This window comes from Triticum dicoccoides, chromosome 5A (genome assembly GCF_002162155.2).
Source record: "Triticum dicoccoides isolate Atlit2015 ecotype Zavitan chromosome 5A, WEW_v2.0, whole genome shotgun sequence".
Classification (NCBI taxonomy): Eukaryota; Viridiplantae; Streptophyta; class Magnoliopsida; order Poales; family Poaceae; genus Triticum; species Triticum dicoccoides.
The window spans coordinates 666,046,549-666,061,075 of record NC_041388.1 but is presented as its reverse complement, the minus strand read 5'-3'; the positions used below and the strand labels follow the sequence as shown (position 1 = coordinate 666,061,075).

The 14,527-nt window shown below is 43.3% G+C and overlaps 1 protein-coding gene across 1 annotated transcript; it reads right to left on the bottom strand.

Annotated features, from left to right (window-relative positions):
* Positions 1–3,403: 3,403 nt before the first annotated feature.
* LOC119298354 (NAC domain-containing protein 105-like) lies at positions 3,404–10,488 on the bottom strand. Its single transcript, XM_037575789.1, has 4 exons — positions 10,305–10,488; positions 6,172–6,357; positions 5,775–6,046; positions 3,404–4,282 (listed from the first exon to the last, which is right to left on the bottom strand). Exons 2-4 carry the CDS (start codon positions 6,332–6,334, stop codon positions 3,614–3,616), a joined length of 1,104 nt encoding a protein of 367 aa, XP_037431686.1. The 5' UTR covers positions 6,335–6,357; positions 10,305–10,488; the 3' UTR covers positions 3,404–3,613.
* Between the last annotated feature and the right edge of the window lie 4,039 nt (positions 10,489–14,527).

Here is a 14,527-nt window from a genome sequence, read left to right as displayed (position 1 = left end):
ACCGCATAACAACATACGTTGTTCCCTTTGTCATCGGTATGTTACTTGCCCGAGCTTCGATCGTCGGTATTCCAATACCTAGTTCAATCTCGTTACCGGCAAGTCTCTTTACTCGTTGTAATACATCATCTCACAACTAACTCATTAGTTGCAATGCTTGCAAGGCTTATGTGATGTGCATTACCGAAAAGGCTCAGAGATACCTCTTCGACAATCGAAGTGACAAATCCTAATCTCGAAATACGCTAACCCAACAAGTACCTTCGGAGACACCTGTAGAGCACCTTTATAATCACCCAGTTACGTTGTGACGTTTGGTAGCACACAAAGTGTTCCTCCGGTAAACGGGAGTTGCATAATCTCATAGTCATAGAAACATGTATAAGTTATGAAGAAAGCAATAGCAACAAACTAAACGATCAAGTGCTAAGCTAACGGAATGGGTCAAGTCAATCACATCATTCTCCTAATGATGTGATCCCGTTAATCAAATGACAACTCATGCCTATTGTTAGGAAACATAACCATCTTTGATCAACGAGCTAGTCAAGTAGAGGCATACTAGTGACACTCTGTTTGTCTATGTATTCACACATCTATTATGTTTCCGGTTAATACAATTCTAGCATGAATAATAAATATTTATCATGATATAAGAAAATAAATAATAAATTTATTATTGCCTCTAGGGCATATTTCCTTCACATCTGTTGCCTGAAAATCCAAATTTTAGCGGCAATGCTAATTGGCGAACTACCGCCAGGAGGCTATGCTGGTGAACGCCCTTCCCGCCGTTTGATCTGGGCCGCATGGATCTTGGGGAAAATCCGACGCCACACTAGGTCTATGGAAGTGTTCGCTATAACTGATCTCCAGGCGAATGTCCTTTTTTTTCTTCAAATTTTTTTAGTTAACCATGCACACTCACCAGTTGGACTAGAGATGTGTTTGTGAACACCCCGAGCACTCAACACCTATTATGTATCTAAGTTAATTTGTTTTTAAATTATTTTTCATTTGGAAAAATCCATTTTCCATTTTAAAAGAAAAAAATCCATACTTTTTAGTGGATTTGTTTGTTATAAACTTGTCATATGCATTTTTTATTATATGTAGCATGGAAACTTCTATGTCTTTTTAATACCCCCACGACATTTTCTTATTAAGACCATGCCATTTTAATAATTACTCCCTCTCTCCCATATAATTGTTGCTCAAACAGATGTATTTAGCTGTATTTCAGTGCTAAATACGTCCATTTGAGTGAAAATTAATATAGGGCGGAGGGAGTATTAATATGTTATTTTTTTATTAAGAGGATGACAGTTTTATTATTAAGAGAAACTGTATTTTTATTTAGTAACATAAAATACTTTTTATTTGTCAATAGGATGGCGTTTTATGATAAGAGCATGAAATTTTCATTATTAAGAGCATGACATTTTTATTATTAGGCGGATGGTAGTTTTATTATTAGCTGGTGGAAGTTTTATTATTGAGAGCATGTCACTTTTATTATTGTTGACATGACATTTTTAGTATAAAGTGGATGTTATTTTTTATTTTTTATTTTATGGAAGTATTTTTGGGGGCTTATATAGGTAAAATATTTTATCTAGAGGATGTCAATTTTATAAAGTAGCATGACAATTTTCACATTTTTTCAAAGCATGACATTTTTATAAATTTGTGCATATTTTTTGTTCATGGCAATTTTTATCTAGAAAATGAAAGTTCTAAAGTTTAGCATGGCAAAAAAATGTAAATCACTCATCTTTTTTTTGTTTTAAAGTTTTAACATGGCAATTTTGAATGAAAAAAGTTAACTGGGCCCACTAGAAACGACCGTTGAGAGCTAGTAGGAGCAGTCCCCTAGTGATCGAACACCAGCTATTTGGGTCCAGTTTTAATAGGTTTTTATCATTTATGCCATTGGTTGTCACTCACTAAGTTTTGCCACTAGGAATTTCAACTGCTAAAAAATGCTATCGCTTCCTTAGGTGCATGCTCAAAAATGCCACTCGACACCATTTGTCATATCAAATCTCGTTTGCCATGTCATAATGATTGTCATATCAAAGTGTGGGTCCCACTTGATCCCAATAGCGTTCTTATTTTCTCTAAAATTATTCGCTTGCTTACTCCAAACAAGTGGGGTCCACACTTATCATTGTGAGATAGAGAGAGCTGACATGTGGGTATAGGGTTATTTTTGTCATATAACATGGTCAACGAGTTTGACCTGACAATAACGATGTCTAATGGCATTTCTGAGCAAACATCTAATGGAACGATGGCATTTTTGAGAAAACTTCTCATGGATCGATGATATTTTTGAGCAGCTGTAATTTCTAATGGCAAAACTGAGTAGTGAGACACAACTAGTGGCATAAATGATAAAACCCTATTTTAATTTGCGGCATTGCATGAAGCCCCAAGGTGGAGATGTGGAGGCCGCATCGAGTGCAACGAGGGGAAACGTATCTGGTGCTCTTGTTATTTGAACTTTTGCAACAACAAATATTGATGTTGTGTGATTGTGTTCAATTTTTTTCATATTTTTGGAACATTTTAAAATGTGGTACGGAGGTCCGGTGCACCGGTAGCACCACAAACACCGGTGCATCATTTATTTCCCTAACAACGAGGCATGGGACACCGACGAGCCCGTGCCCGGAGTGGCGCGACAACGGCGGTGGAGGGTACTCGAAGGTTGATGTGTTCAGTTAGAGGTAGGCCGAGGGCGGCGTCAACGTAGTGGGGACATTTCGGGTCGGACATGGCGGGACGGCGCACGGTAGTGGTTGCCGACCACGGTGGCCGGGAGCGGGTCTATGGGAGGAAGATACGTGAGGAAGAAGTGTAGGTGCTGGAGGATGGTAGCCGTTGGATTCGCATTGTAGGGCTCAGACATAATTGAGGTAGCTAGCGTGCTATGTACCCGGAAAGTGCCAACGGAGGCCGAGCTCCAGGGAGCTCGGTATTTTTGAAAAAAAAATCAAAAGTCATATTTCAAAGTTTCAAATATATTCAAAAAAATTCCATAGAAACTTATTAGATTTCCGCATGCGCGTGTGAAAAAATCATTTGAATTTTTTGTATTTTGTAGGCTGTACAAAAAAGACAAAATTCCGGCCCAACAAAAAAAAGCGGCCCATTTTAGAAATACGTTTTTGTCTTTTTTCTGTACGCCACGTGTGAAAGTATATGGTTATGAATTTTTGCGCATACGCAATACACATATGTGAGAGTGTATACAAACATTTTCAAAATTTTTCACGCAGTGGAAAATCATATTTTGAAAACGAGCTCCGTGGAGCTCGGCCTCCAAAAGCCCCCACTCGCTATGTACCACCCAACTTCGGGGATGAAGCCATTTGACAATGAGACAAGTTACCCATCATCTGAAAAACATGAATGCGGATATCAAGCACATAGCGATGCCATGCATCTTATGACTCTGCACAGGCACAGATATATAAAGTTACAACATCACATTTGGGGACATATATAAAAGAAGAAGCAGAGAAGAAAAGAGACAACAAATTATGAACTTTCAGCTATATCAAGGATAATCCACGCATCCCGCACGATCGACACGGCCCTTTCTTCATCATTTATCAAACACGCAGATCCCGAGGTCACCGTCGACGCTGGCCCCGGCCGAGCCGAGCAACCCCGTCCACCTCTCCATCTCATCCCTCCCGTCGCTGTTGAGGAACAGCAATGCGGCCATATCGTCCTCGTCGCGGTCCAGCTGCGCTTGCATCTGCGAGCTCGCGCCAGCTGCCGCACCCGCCGTGGTCGCTGCCGTTGCCTCCAGAGCACCGCACTCGCCGCCGGGGCTGAGCTGCGACGCCACGAATTTGTCCAGCGCCCTCCAGTCCTTGGTGGTCTCATTGTCGGCCTGCGCGTGCTTGCGAGGTCGACGCCTGCTGCCACCGGAGGCGGCGTCCTCCTCCTCCTCGGGCGCCCTGGCCTTCTTACGCGGGAGCGGAGCGGACGGGCTCTCGAGCTGCGGCAGCTCGACTAGGTGGCTGGAGGTGTATCGCAGCAGGGCGGCGGCCCCGTCCAGCTGCTCCGCCTCCTCCTTGAAGCTCGCGCCCCTGCCCATCTGCGCCGCTGCCGCGTACGTCGACGCCATGTTCGGGTCCGGGAACGGCGCGCCGGACATGGCATTGACCTCGTTGTAGGAGTAGTTTGAGCCCCATCTCTCCATCATGCCCCGGTTCGGGTACGCCGTCCTCTTCTTGAACGCCCTGCACACCACCCATCCTTCTTCCTGTATACACACATGGACACTACCAAGAGTTAGCTGCCGGATGTGAAATAGCTTTGCAAATTCCTTTTTGAAAATATTTGCAAGTGAAAGGAATCTACTAAAGTTAGCTACCTCTCCACTGTGTAGTGGAGTCCTGAAACTTTGGTTTTCTCTGCTAGTGATTGTGGCATTCTACAATGCATTTCATGAGTAGTGCTAGTCCTAGGCTCCTAGCTAGTTGCAGACAGGATGTAAACAATGGGACGAGCGTGCTAGAATGTTCACAATGGAAACCCTAGACCAGTACATGCATGCAGCATGCGCATGCATTTCTCAAGGAGAACTCCAAAAAGGTGTTTGCAAGTGGCATGGTCAGGATGGCAACACCGGATACATGCTGGCTACATCCATAGCTTTATCAGGAAGAATAGAAGACTTTGGAAGACTCGCAAAAAAGGAGCTTATCTTGCTGCCGGTGCTTTGCTACTAGTGATGTGTTTGTCTCCATGGACCATTAGTGGTTCTGTGCTTGAGTTAGAGTACATGCATGCGCCTGGGCAAACTTGTGAGTGCTACTTTAGCAATAAAAATCCTTGTCTATCAGATTATATTAAGTCATTAAGATTTAAGATCTGCTTTCTTTTGTATGTGCTTATTCTTTTTCCCCATGAGTACGAAGCGCCAAATATATTCGTGATAATATTTTGAGGATGCATTTAAATCAATCGTCATAGAATTTCATGTTAAAAGTAAAAAACCATTCTTAAAAAGTCAAGTAAAATGCACGAGTGAAAATTTGTGTTTTATTTTACATAAAAAATATCACACACTTTTCCCTTGTGAAAAGCATGAAAAACCAACAATTTTAGTGAGTGTAATATTTGTCCACAACCATATATTGTATGTAAATTATAAAATCGATTACTGATTTCAGATGGCTAAGATCAAATGTATCCCAACCCAAGTTCTTTTTCTTACTTGTTTTTGTATTCATATAGTTTGTTTAGGTGAAAGAAAAAAAGAAAAAAAAGTTAATTTGTAGGCTAGAATCTAAACTACAGTTCTTAATCCGTTCGAAATTACTAAAAACTCAAACTTTGATCTAAGTAAAACTTTTTAAAGTTTGATCAAGTTTATAAAAGATTGCTAATTAATATCTACAATAGTCACCATACATAGTATAAAAATATATTACATGATGAATCTAATGAAACTATTTTTTATATTTAGACTTGGTCAAACTTAAAGAAGATTGACCTAAGACACACATAAACATTCAAATAATTTGGAATGGAGGGAGTAGTATCTATTTGAGTACACCCGCAAAAAAAAGTATCTATTTGAGTAACATTCATATATTGGTTGGTTCCTGTGGACCTACCAACTTCTTAATGTGGTAAACTAGTTGAAAATACCATTTGGTTGGGAATGTAAAAGCTAATTTACACTCTACATTTCCTTGATCAAAACGAGCGTTGGAAATGGTAACAGGAGTAGAGAGCTTGTAGCTTGCCTGCGGTGGCGCGTTCTCGTCAGTCTCGAGGCGGTACTCGTGCATGATCCAGTCTGTCTTCTGTCCGTTGGGCGCCCTGCCCTTGTAGAAGACGAGGGTCTTTCTCATGCCGATGAGCCTGCTCCTCTCGTGCACCGCCTTGTCCCTCCCCGTCGCCTTCCAGAACCCTGCCATGGTCGCCCTGTTCGTCCTCGTCCCCGTCGGGTACTTGCGGTCTTTGAAGCTGAAGAAGTACCACTCGTTCTGCTCCTCGTACCCGATGCCATAGTGCTCTTCAATACATTCAGATAGATTTGAGCAAAAAATTAGGACTAAGAACTGTGAACCAATGTGCATGCATGACATATGTCAGGTCATATACTCCATGGAGTATAAAAGAGTTGTAGAGATAAGGTACCTGTGAGATCCCATGGCTCGATGCGGTAGAGATCAATGTCGCGGATGACGTCGAGGTCGATCTTCTGGGAGGCCACCTTCTTGCGGAGGTAGTAGCCGACGAGCTCCTCGTCGGTGGGGTGGAACCTGAACCCAGGAGGGACGCATGATTCCATGGAGTCCATATGATCAACACCACCACCACTACCTGCGCGCATAGGTTGGATGTGCATAAAATTCAGCAACTCCTCGATCGGCCTACGAATGATATAGCTCGCGAGTACTAGTAGTACTGGCACTAGTAGTAAACAAAGAAGCATGCAGGTGCTCGCGTGAATCATTCGATGCTATGCAAGCCTGCATTTCTTTATACTCCTACTGCAAAGGTTCCTGCAGATAGGGGAGGTTCAAGTTGCAGCAGAAGGGAACAGTGGTGTTGACAGTTGGTGGGTGTGGATCGGTACTGAATGAGTAGCATACAGACTGAAGTATAGTATAGTATTCCTATGTGAGAGTGAGTGTATGGGTTTCAGTGCTTTGGTAAAATTTAATCGAGCCATGTTGGGGGTTCTGCACTCCAGTTTATCGTATGATGATATACTAGTACTCGTGGGGCAAAGCCTGAGCATGCAAGGGGCAGCATGCAGGGAGGGTTCAGACAAACGTGGGAAAGTTACAGGCCTGTGAATGATACTGTCGACTGTTGGAGTGTGGAATGAGAGGGCATGTGGGCTATAGTCAGCAGCGAATTATAGCGGCAGCAGGATGTGGTCGATCTGGTCTAACTTAACTGGGACTTGGGAGGAGTGAAATGAAAAAAGCTGAAATGTGTCTATATCGATATACTATATCACATCAACACAGTATATTGTTTAAGACAAAATAGCTCATAGGCTAGTTAGCAGCAACTGTTAATGATTCCCTACTCATCCCGATTGATCATAAAGCCCTCATGAAATGCAATGCACACAACTCAAGCACAATGCAGAGCCAGAGGCCTGTAAAGAAATGCTACCTACATCTATTGTGCTTTCTTGTTTTCTTGCAATTTAGCATCTGGACTAGTGCAAATACAGAGGAACGAGAGCGACGGAGACATATAGTCATTCCCACAGAATTGACGCGCATACAAAACAGGCTAGCTTCCTCTTTCCAAACCAGCTATCAGTGTACGATTGAGTAGCTAGTTTGCTCTGATCAAGAGCACTTGCTATATAATAATGGTGCAACAAAGCACAACTAACTAGCTAAGATGGTGCATGCATATGCATGCATGGCTAGTTCTCAACCAGACCCTAGCACACACCAGGCCGGAGCGCACGCGAATTGGGAAAATGTGCTGTACTAAATCTTGGCACGGCGAGGTGTGGGGCTGGAAATTGATCAAGCGGGAATAAAAACGTGAGGATCGGAGACGAAGAGAGGTCCAGAAGGAGGAGAGGTAATGAAGGCTCTTTCTCGGATCAGGCCTGCAAAGCGCAAAGGAGAAGCGGCTAAAAAGCCACTCACTGGAGTGGAGTGGACAGTGGAGTGCTCCGGCTGATAGCTAGCCAAAGCATGCGAACGCAAAGAGAGCGGAGGAAAAGGCGGCAGCGGCCAGGGGGCGCACACGACCACCGGTTGGCTCCGGCCCTTGCACCGTAGCACGGCCTCTGACCTCCCTGTCCCTTTGTCGAGGAATTCCACGGCACACCCAGCGCGCGGTGACCCTTCTGCTGCCCAGATGCGTTCATATTCGCTGCTGCAGCTTCTTGCAACTTGCGGCTCAACAGTTGTCTGCAGTGCCCACCGTACCGGACTACCGGCTGGCCGGGAGACTTTGTGCTGGCTAGGTAGGGCTAGGGCATGCATGAACGCATGGTACCTTCCCTCCCTAGTGTGGGGTGGATCAAGAAGAATGAGGTCCAGGGAGGGAGATCAATCATTCACTGTGTTTCGCCTTTGGCCTCTTGTGGGGTGCATCACTCACTGTCGCATCGATCTTGCATATGAGCATCAGAGACAGAGGGGAAGGAGGGGTCATCACTACCGGATCTTCTTCAATATTTTCTGTCCCTCTGAATTGAGAAAAAAACTAGTCGAGCGGGGGACGAGCCCCGTGGAATTTTAGTTAAGATTGAAATGACTGCGAGATAACATGATTTGCTACTACTAACTAGAGCCAGCAAGGACGCATGCAACCACCAAGTCCTTACACAGGGTTACAAACCAATTCTCAAATCAAGAGAAAACAAAAAAAAATGAGAAAACAATCTATGAAAGACATTGGATGGAACATAAGAATTTCAATATGAACACTTCCATTTTTTTAAGAACTAGGGAAAATCCCTACGCTCCGAACGGGACTTTAGGTTGTAGAGTTCATGAGCAAAAGTTTGCCACTGTTTACCAAAATTAATGTAATATGGGTATTTGTGTGCGTGATAATAAAAATTTCCGTAACAAATGGGGCAAGAATTGGTAATAGCAATTTTTTTATCCGTGGCACGCAGAGCATAATATGTTCTATAAGAAGTGTATCACACCAATAATCTCATAAAACATCGAAATTAGCCTAACGGCATACGACATGTCCAATTGCTATTTGGAAAATTGCGGCAACCAACCAAACATGCATATATATACTACTCCATCCGATTCAAAATAAGTGTCGTGGCTTTGAACTAAAGTTGAACTAACCTTAGTTCAAAGCTCGGACACTTTTTTTTGGATCGGAGGGAGTAACTTATTATGATATGTTGCAAAGTAACTTTTACATTTTAACACTTACCACCTTAATTAAAGAGAATCTAAGTTGGGTTGCGGAGCAAAGATGGGTGTGTTGCTTCCTTAGGTATGTGCAATGATTCATGTTTGAAAGTGTGCTAGATGTGTGGTTAAATGCTTGTGTGTATGCTTTAAAAATGATTTATCATCCTTTTCATGTGAAAAAAAATTGAATTCATTTAGTACATGTATATGATAAGTTGTCAGGCTATATATGCTGTCAACTTTAGGTATGCATATTTAAATTTAAAATGTTAGGTGTATCCTTATATACATTTTTATTTAGCATTAACAAAAAAAGGGATGCTTGGTTGAATCAAAATGCCGGCACACTCTCCATAGATGGAATGTTTGGGAATTTTATGCACTTGAAGTAATCGCATGAAGCAAACATTCTCCAATTCTAATTTGAAATGTATGCTATATAAAGACCAATTTTACTTTAACATAAGATTTTTTTAATTTAAAACACATGATTTTTTCTTGGATCGTTAGTATGACCTCAATCCATACACCTTCAAGATTGACTGCCCATCCTAACAGAATAGCCTTTTCTCATTCAAGAATAAAAGAACAGGTATATCATGGTCAATGCATACAGATTGTGCAATATATATACTAAATTATGGTTCAGTAAAAAGTATATGTTTGCACATCAATTAGACCACCTTGTATAATGAAGGATCTAGGGGGGAGGGGGGCACCTTGTCAGGACTAATTTCTAATTTAGAAGAATAAGACACCTAGGTTGCAACCACGGAGGATTGGACCTAGTGGGCTGGCTGCATACCTCGTAACTCTACGGCCGGATCTATTGGTTCTGAGAGTATCTTAGTTTTAGTATGACAAATAATCTTCAGAAGTGCCAAGTTCTAGGAAAAATTGTAAAAACTTCAGTTGATGATGGAAAAACTATGGGTGTAATGTAGGGAGCAACATGTATTGTGAAATTGTGGAACACTAATCATATGGAACTACCTCAAAAATTCCAAATAGCATGTATGTGCAAATTCAGTAATATTTAACTGCCCTGGCCAAATACCCCGTGTTTCTTCGGACCAGAATGCAGTTTTTTGAAGATCAACGCCCATGATATAAGCTGAAGCTTTTGGTTCCATACACATCAAGACCCACTGCAGCGAGATATGTGTATACCTTGGACGACATATGCATATGATATCAAAACGAATACGAAGAAAATCGATTAGCCCCAAGTGAAGAGGAAAGTGGCCAGGGGAAGAGAGGGTAACTAAAGACACCACACACACCAGTACGTATACCGCCACGGAAATTATTAAAAGAAGAAACAAAGATTGGAGATCGACGAACTATGAACACGCAAAGTAGACGGATTGATCACCCAGTAGCTTGATATGCATACACACTCACCTCAGATGATCAGCTGCGTGCTCCAGATCACAGAGATCGATCAGACCTCGATCTTCTCCCAGCTAGGGTCGATGGACTCTATTTTTCGTGATCGGCAGGAACAGGCTAGCCTGTGTGTGTAGGGAAGAAGAAGACTAAACAGGTTGATGAGATCGAGGTGCGGTGGAGGAGAGGCGAGGAGAGCTCGCAGGTATATACAGGCAGGATGAGAGAATGGAGAAAGGAGGGGGAGAAGGTGGCGAGTATAAAAAAGGGAGGTCGGGCTTTCCTTTCCGTCGCGCGTGGGCGAGGGGAATGAGCGCCTGTGGGACCCTCCTGGGCCCACAGCTGACGTCACGGACCCTTCTTTGCTACTCGATCTCATTCTCCCGGCACTGTGTACTGTAGAGTGCAGTACAAAAGGAACAGAATGAGCTTAGCCGTAGCTTTGTCTCTTTGTCTTCGAGCCATTGGCATGATAGATCCACTGTACCTTACCTATAGCTCGTTGGGAACCATGGACTCTGGTGATGGGCTAATGGCCAGCAGTTGTCCACGTCCACTTTTGAAATGGACCTAGCTCTAGCTACCTCTACAAAATATACATAGTATTCTATTTGTTTGATGATTTTTGAAGACTCTTTAATATAGTTTCTATGGAGTTTTTTCTTCTCGAATACGCTATGGCGGCGTATCATTGCATTGATAGGGGAGAAGAATGTACAAATCGGCATCAGGGACGCGTACACTACAAGGCGTGTCCGTGATACACATTGAGCATAGAATGGGTTGCTCAGCCCAAAGAGTACACTAAGTTACAGGGATGATGTTGTGAAGTCCTTTGGCTCCTGGGCAAGCCCAGGAGCGGGCGTCGTCTTGGATCGCGACTAGAAGAGAAGCAGAGGAGGGTGTGATCTTGTCAAAGATGATAGCATTGCGATGACACCAGAGGGACTAGGCTGTTAGCGCCGTGATGGTGGAGAGCCCACGTCGCTTGTCCAGGGTCGTCATAGGAAGAATCATGCTGAGCCAAGAGAGCCATCTGGTGCGGTGATCTCGGGGCAACACCAGGAGAGGATGTCTTGCCAGATTATGCAGGAAAAGACGCACTCCACAAGGAGGTGGTGTAGGGTCTCGGCTTGTTGGGAGCACAACACGCATTGTGGCTCGTGCGGAAAGCCACGCCGTTCCAGCCGATCGGCCGTCCAACAGCGGTTGGCGGAGGCGAGGTAGATGAAGAATTTGACAGAGAGGGGTGCCCCCAATTTCCACACAAGGCACCAGTGCTCAGACAACATAGAACCGGTGAATAGAGCGTTGTAGCAGGAAGACGCGGAGTAAGCCTCGTTCTCCGTCCACTTCCAGAGAATGGTGTCAGGCTCCTGGGATAACGTGACAGACTGAAGCCGACACCAGAGGTCGAGGTATTCAAGCGTGGCCACCGGACCAAGATGACCATGGATGTCTCGTATCCATGTGCGATCATGCAGGGCGGCATCAACAATACGCGAGCGGCGGCGTCGGTTCGGCACAAGGGCCGCAAGGCTCAGGGCGATGTCGGCAATGGAGTAGCCCTGGAGCCACTTGTCAGTCCAGAAGCGGCAGGAGGTGTCGTTACCAATGGTCCACGTCGTCGAGGCATGGAAGAACTGAAGGGCCTCTGGATCCGAAGGCGGCTGGAGATGATACCATGGACGAGAGCCATCCGAAGTGTGAAGCCATCGGATGTGAAGGGAAATGCCAGTGCGGTGCATATCCCGAATTCTGAGCCCACCAAGCTCAAGGGGGCGGCATACTCTCGCCCAGCTAACGAGACAAGAACTAGCACGGGCGTCCTTGCGGCCATGCCATAGGAAGTCGCGAATGATCCAGTTGGTCTTCTTGAGAATAGGTTGGGACAACGACATGTCACAATCTGGTTTCCATTAGATACTTTCTCTTGCCGCACATAATCTCGAAATAGGTTTTCGTTCCGCTTTATATAGATAAAACAATTCATGCTGTGCATACTTAGCATTGGCTAATTTGTACAAGAATTGGTTACAAGTTTTAATCGGGGTTGAGCACGCCCAAAATTTAGTGAGTGGAAGTGCGATGTGTTGGTTAATTTGGCTACGTTCAAATGATATTATGGCTGATCAAACGAAACTTTCTGATTCCTTCGGGGTTATCTTCTTGCCATTCAATCGTTTGCAATCTTGGTCTATGTAATCTTCTGCGGTCAAACGTCAAGGAGCTAATATTCGCGGATAGTCGACGACAGCAAATATTATAGAAGATTTTATGCCTCAACATGGATGGAGTGGCCTAATATGATAGTACTTGCGTTCCAAACTGTCGAAGGTGGTGTGCTATATGCAATCCATTTTTGGGTACCAGGTGGCATGAGTTCTAATTACCTTCGTAATTTTCTAAGAAATGTGCCCTATTTTTGGGTACCAGGTGGCATGTGATCTGAAGGCAATAGTTTTTTTTACTTTATCTAATTAGGAAACTGCCTGAATTAATTGGTTCAGCTTGTTTGAAATGCTAAAAAAATGCTAAACACCATCTAAAACCGAGAACATTTTAGGGCTCAAGTATCATAACTGAGGCTTGAGGGTTCAAAATAGACTTGCATTAGACTCTTGAAAAAATTGACTAAGTTTTCACATGTGGTAATGACGTAATGTCTCTTTATATTGAAGTGCCCACATATAGTGCTCTTGCATTGCACATGTCATCTATTTTTTTGGGTGCGTGAAAAACCTTGAGACAAGTCAAACGCATGCATGAGTACCCACCCTACGGCAGGCTGGACTTTTTAGCCGAGGTGGGGACATGCATAGGGTGTTATAGCATGTGGTAAAATGCTTTTCATCTGCGTGGTTAGGTTGGGTTTTGCTGCCGTCAAACTGTATGTTCTTACCTATGGTACCACACTGTGTGTGCTTTCAGCTGTGTATAGGACCATGCTGCCCAATCGACAGATGAACAAGTTACTCAGTGTGTAGAGCCGTACAGTTGTCCAGGTATGATGATCAATCCATTGTATCATTGCACCAGATTTCTCTGGTAAAAGATCACACTTCACTCCCATCAATTCTGTGGAAGATTTTGAGATGTAGAAGTTTGATTTGATGTGAGTATCACAACCACCTCAGCATAGCTACCTAGCTATATCTAGCTAGCAATTTCACATCACAGTCCAGTAAATTTCACTTCATATGTCAAATGGCAACGCAAACCAGCCGATCGATCTCATTAATCTCTTGATTACCATTCGTGTCCTACCTAGAAATTCGTGCTGTCAGCGTCGACAGAGCATGCACGCACCAAACTGATGAGGGACTAATGACATCCGTTAGCCTTAGCCATTATCATTCCATTGATTATTTCCAGAAGCATGATCAATAGGAATTATGATGTCGATCAACACTGGGGCGTAGGCATGCATTACAATACATGTGCTTGTGCTAAGTATGATACCACCTACTAATGTTAGGGCAACACCAAATCCATCCCTCATAAGGATGAATCAAATTTGGGTGCCCTCACATCATTCCGGTTCTCATTGCTTGCCAGTTGCTGATCAACTCGTGATCGAAGGTAACATATATATTTACAATATTTAAGGAATTTAACACTTATAAATATGTTAAATTATTGTGCATGTATGGATCGAATAGAGTTGCTCAGCTTATTAGAGAAAACCAAGCGATAAAGGACATGTGCACACTTATTTTATTGACCCAATCTTCTTTCTATTTGTATGAGTAGTAGATAGAAAGTTAAAAAGTTTGGTTACAAGGACAGCCCCAAAACTTTCTACGTGATCTGAACAACATTACACCAAAATCCAACTACAACTAACGGTATCATGAGCCAAGTCAATGAAATCTAAAGAGTAGCTAGTGTGATATGATGATCGATGATTAATAAAAATGTGTCTAATTAAATCAAAAGGTTGCAAATGGATAAAGCAAGGTTTTTGTTTCGTCAAGCAAATAATGTTTATTTTTCTATTCCTAATAAAACATATCAAGAATAGACTCCATTGAACTGTTTTTTTACATCAGTACAGACACAAGCGCTCATATACACGCGCATACACTCACCCCTATGATCGCATGCACACCCTACCCCTATGAGCACCTTCGAAAGACTGAGCCGGCATATCATCTTGAGATTTACGAAGTCACCGTAGGCGCCTCGTCGTCGACGGGAACGTCTCCTCCCACTAAATGCGCATCGCCAGAAATCCT

What these genes read in the sequence shown, in the direction of transcription:
- LOC119298354 (XM_037575789.1), bottom strand. Translation starts at nt 6,334, where the DNA reads ATGGACTCCATGGAATCATGCGTCCCTCCTGGGTTCAGGTTCCACCCC. An exon ending in CGAGCCATGGGATCTCACAG is followed by an intron (nt 6,047 to 6,171) that starts GTACCTTATCTC and finishes AATGTATTGAAG; the next exon opens with AGCACTATGGCATCGGGTAC. An exon ending in ACGAGAACGCGCCACCGCAG is followed by an intron (nt 4,283 to 5,774) that starts GCAAGCTACAAG and finishes GTGTGTATACAG; the next exon opens with GAAGAAGGATGGGTGGTGTG.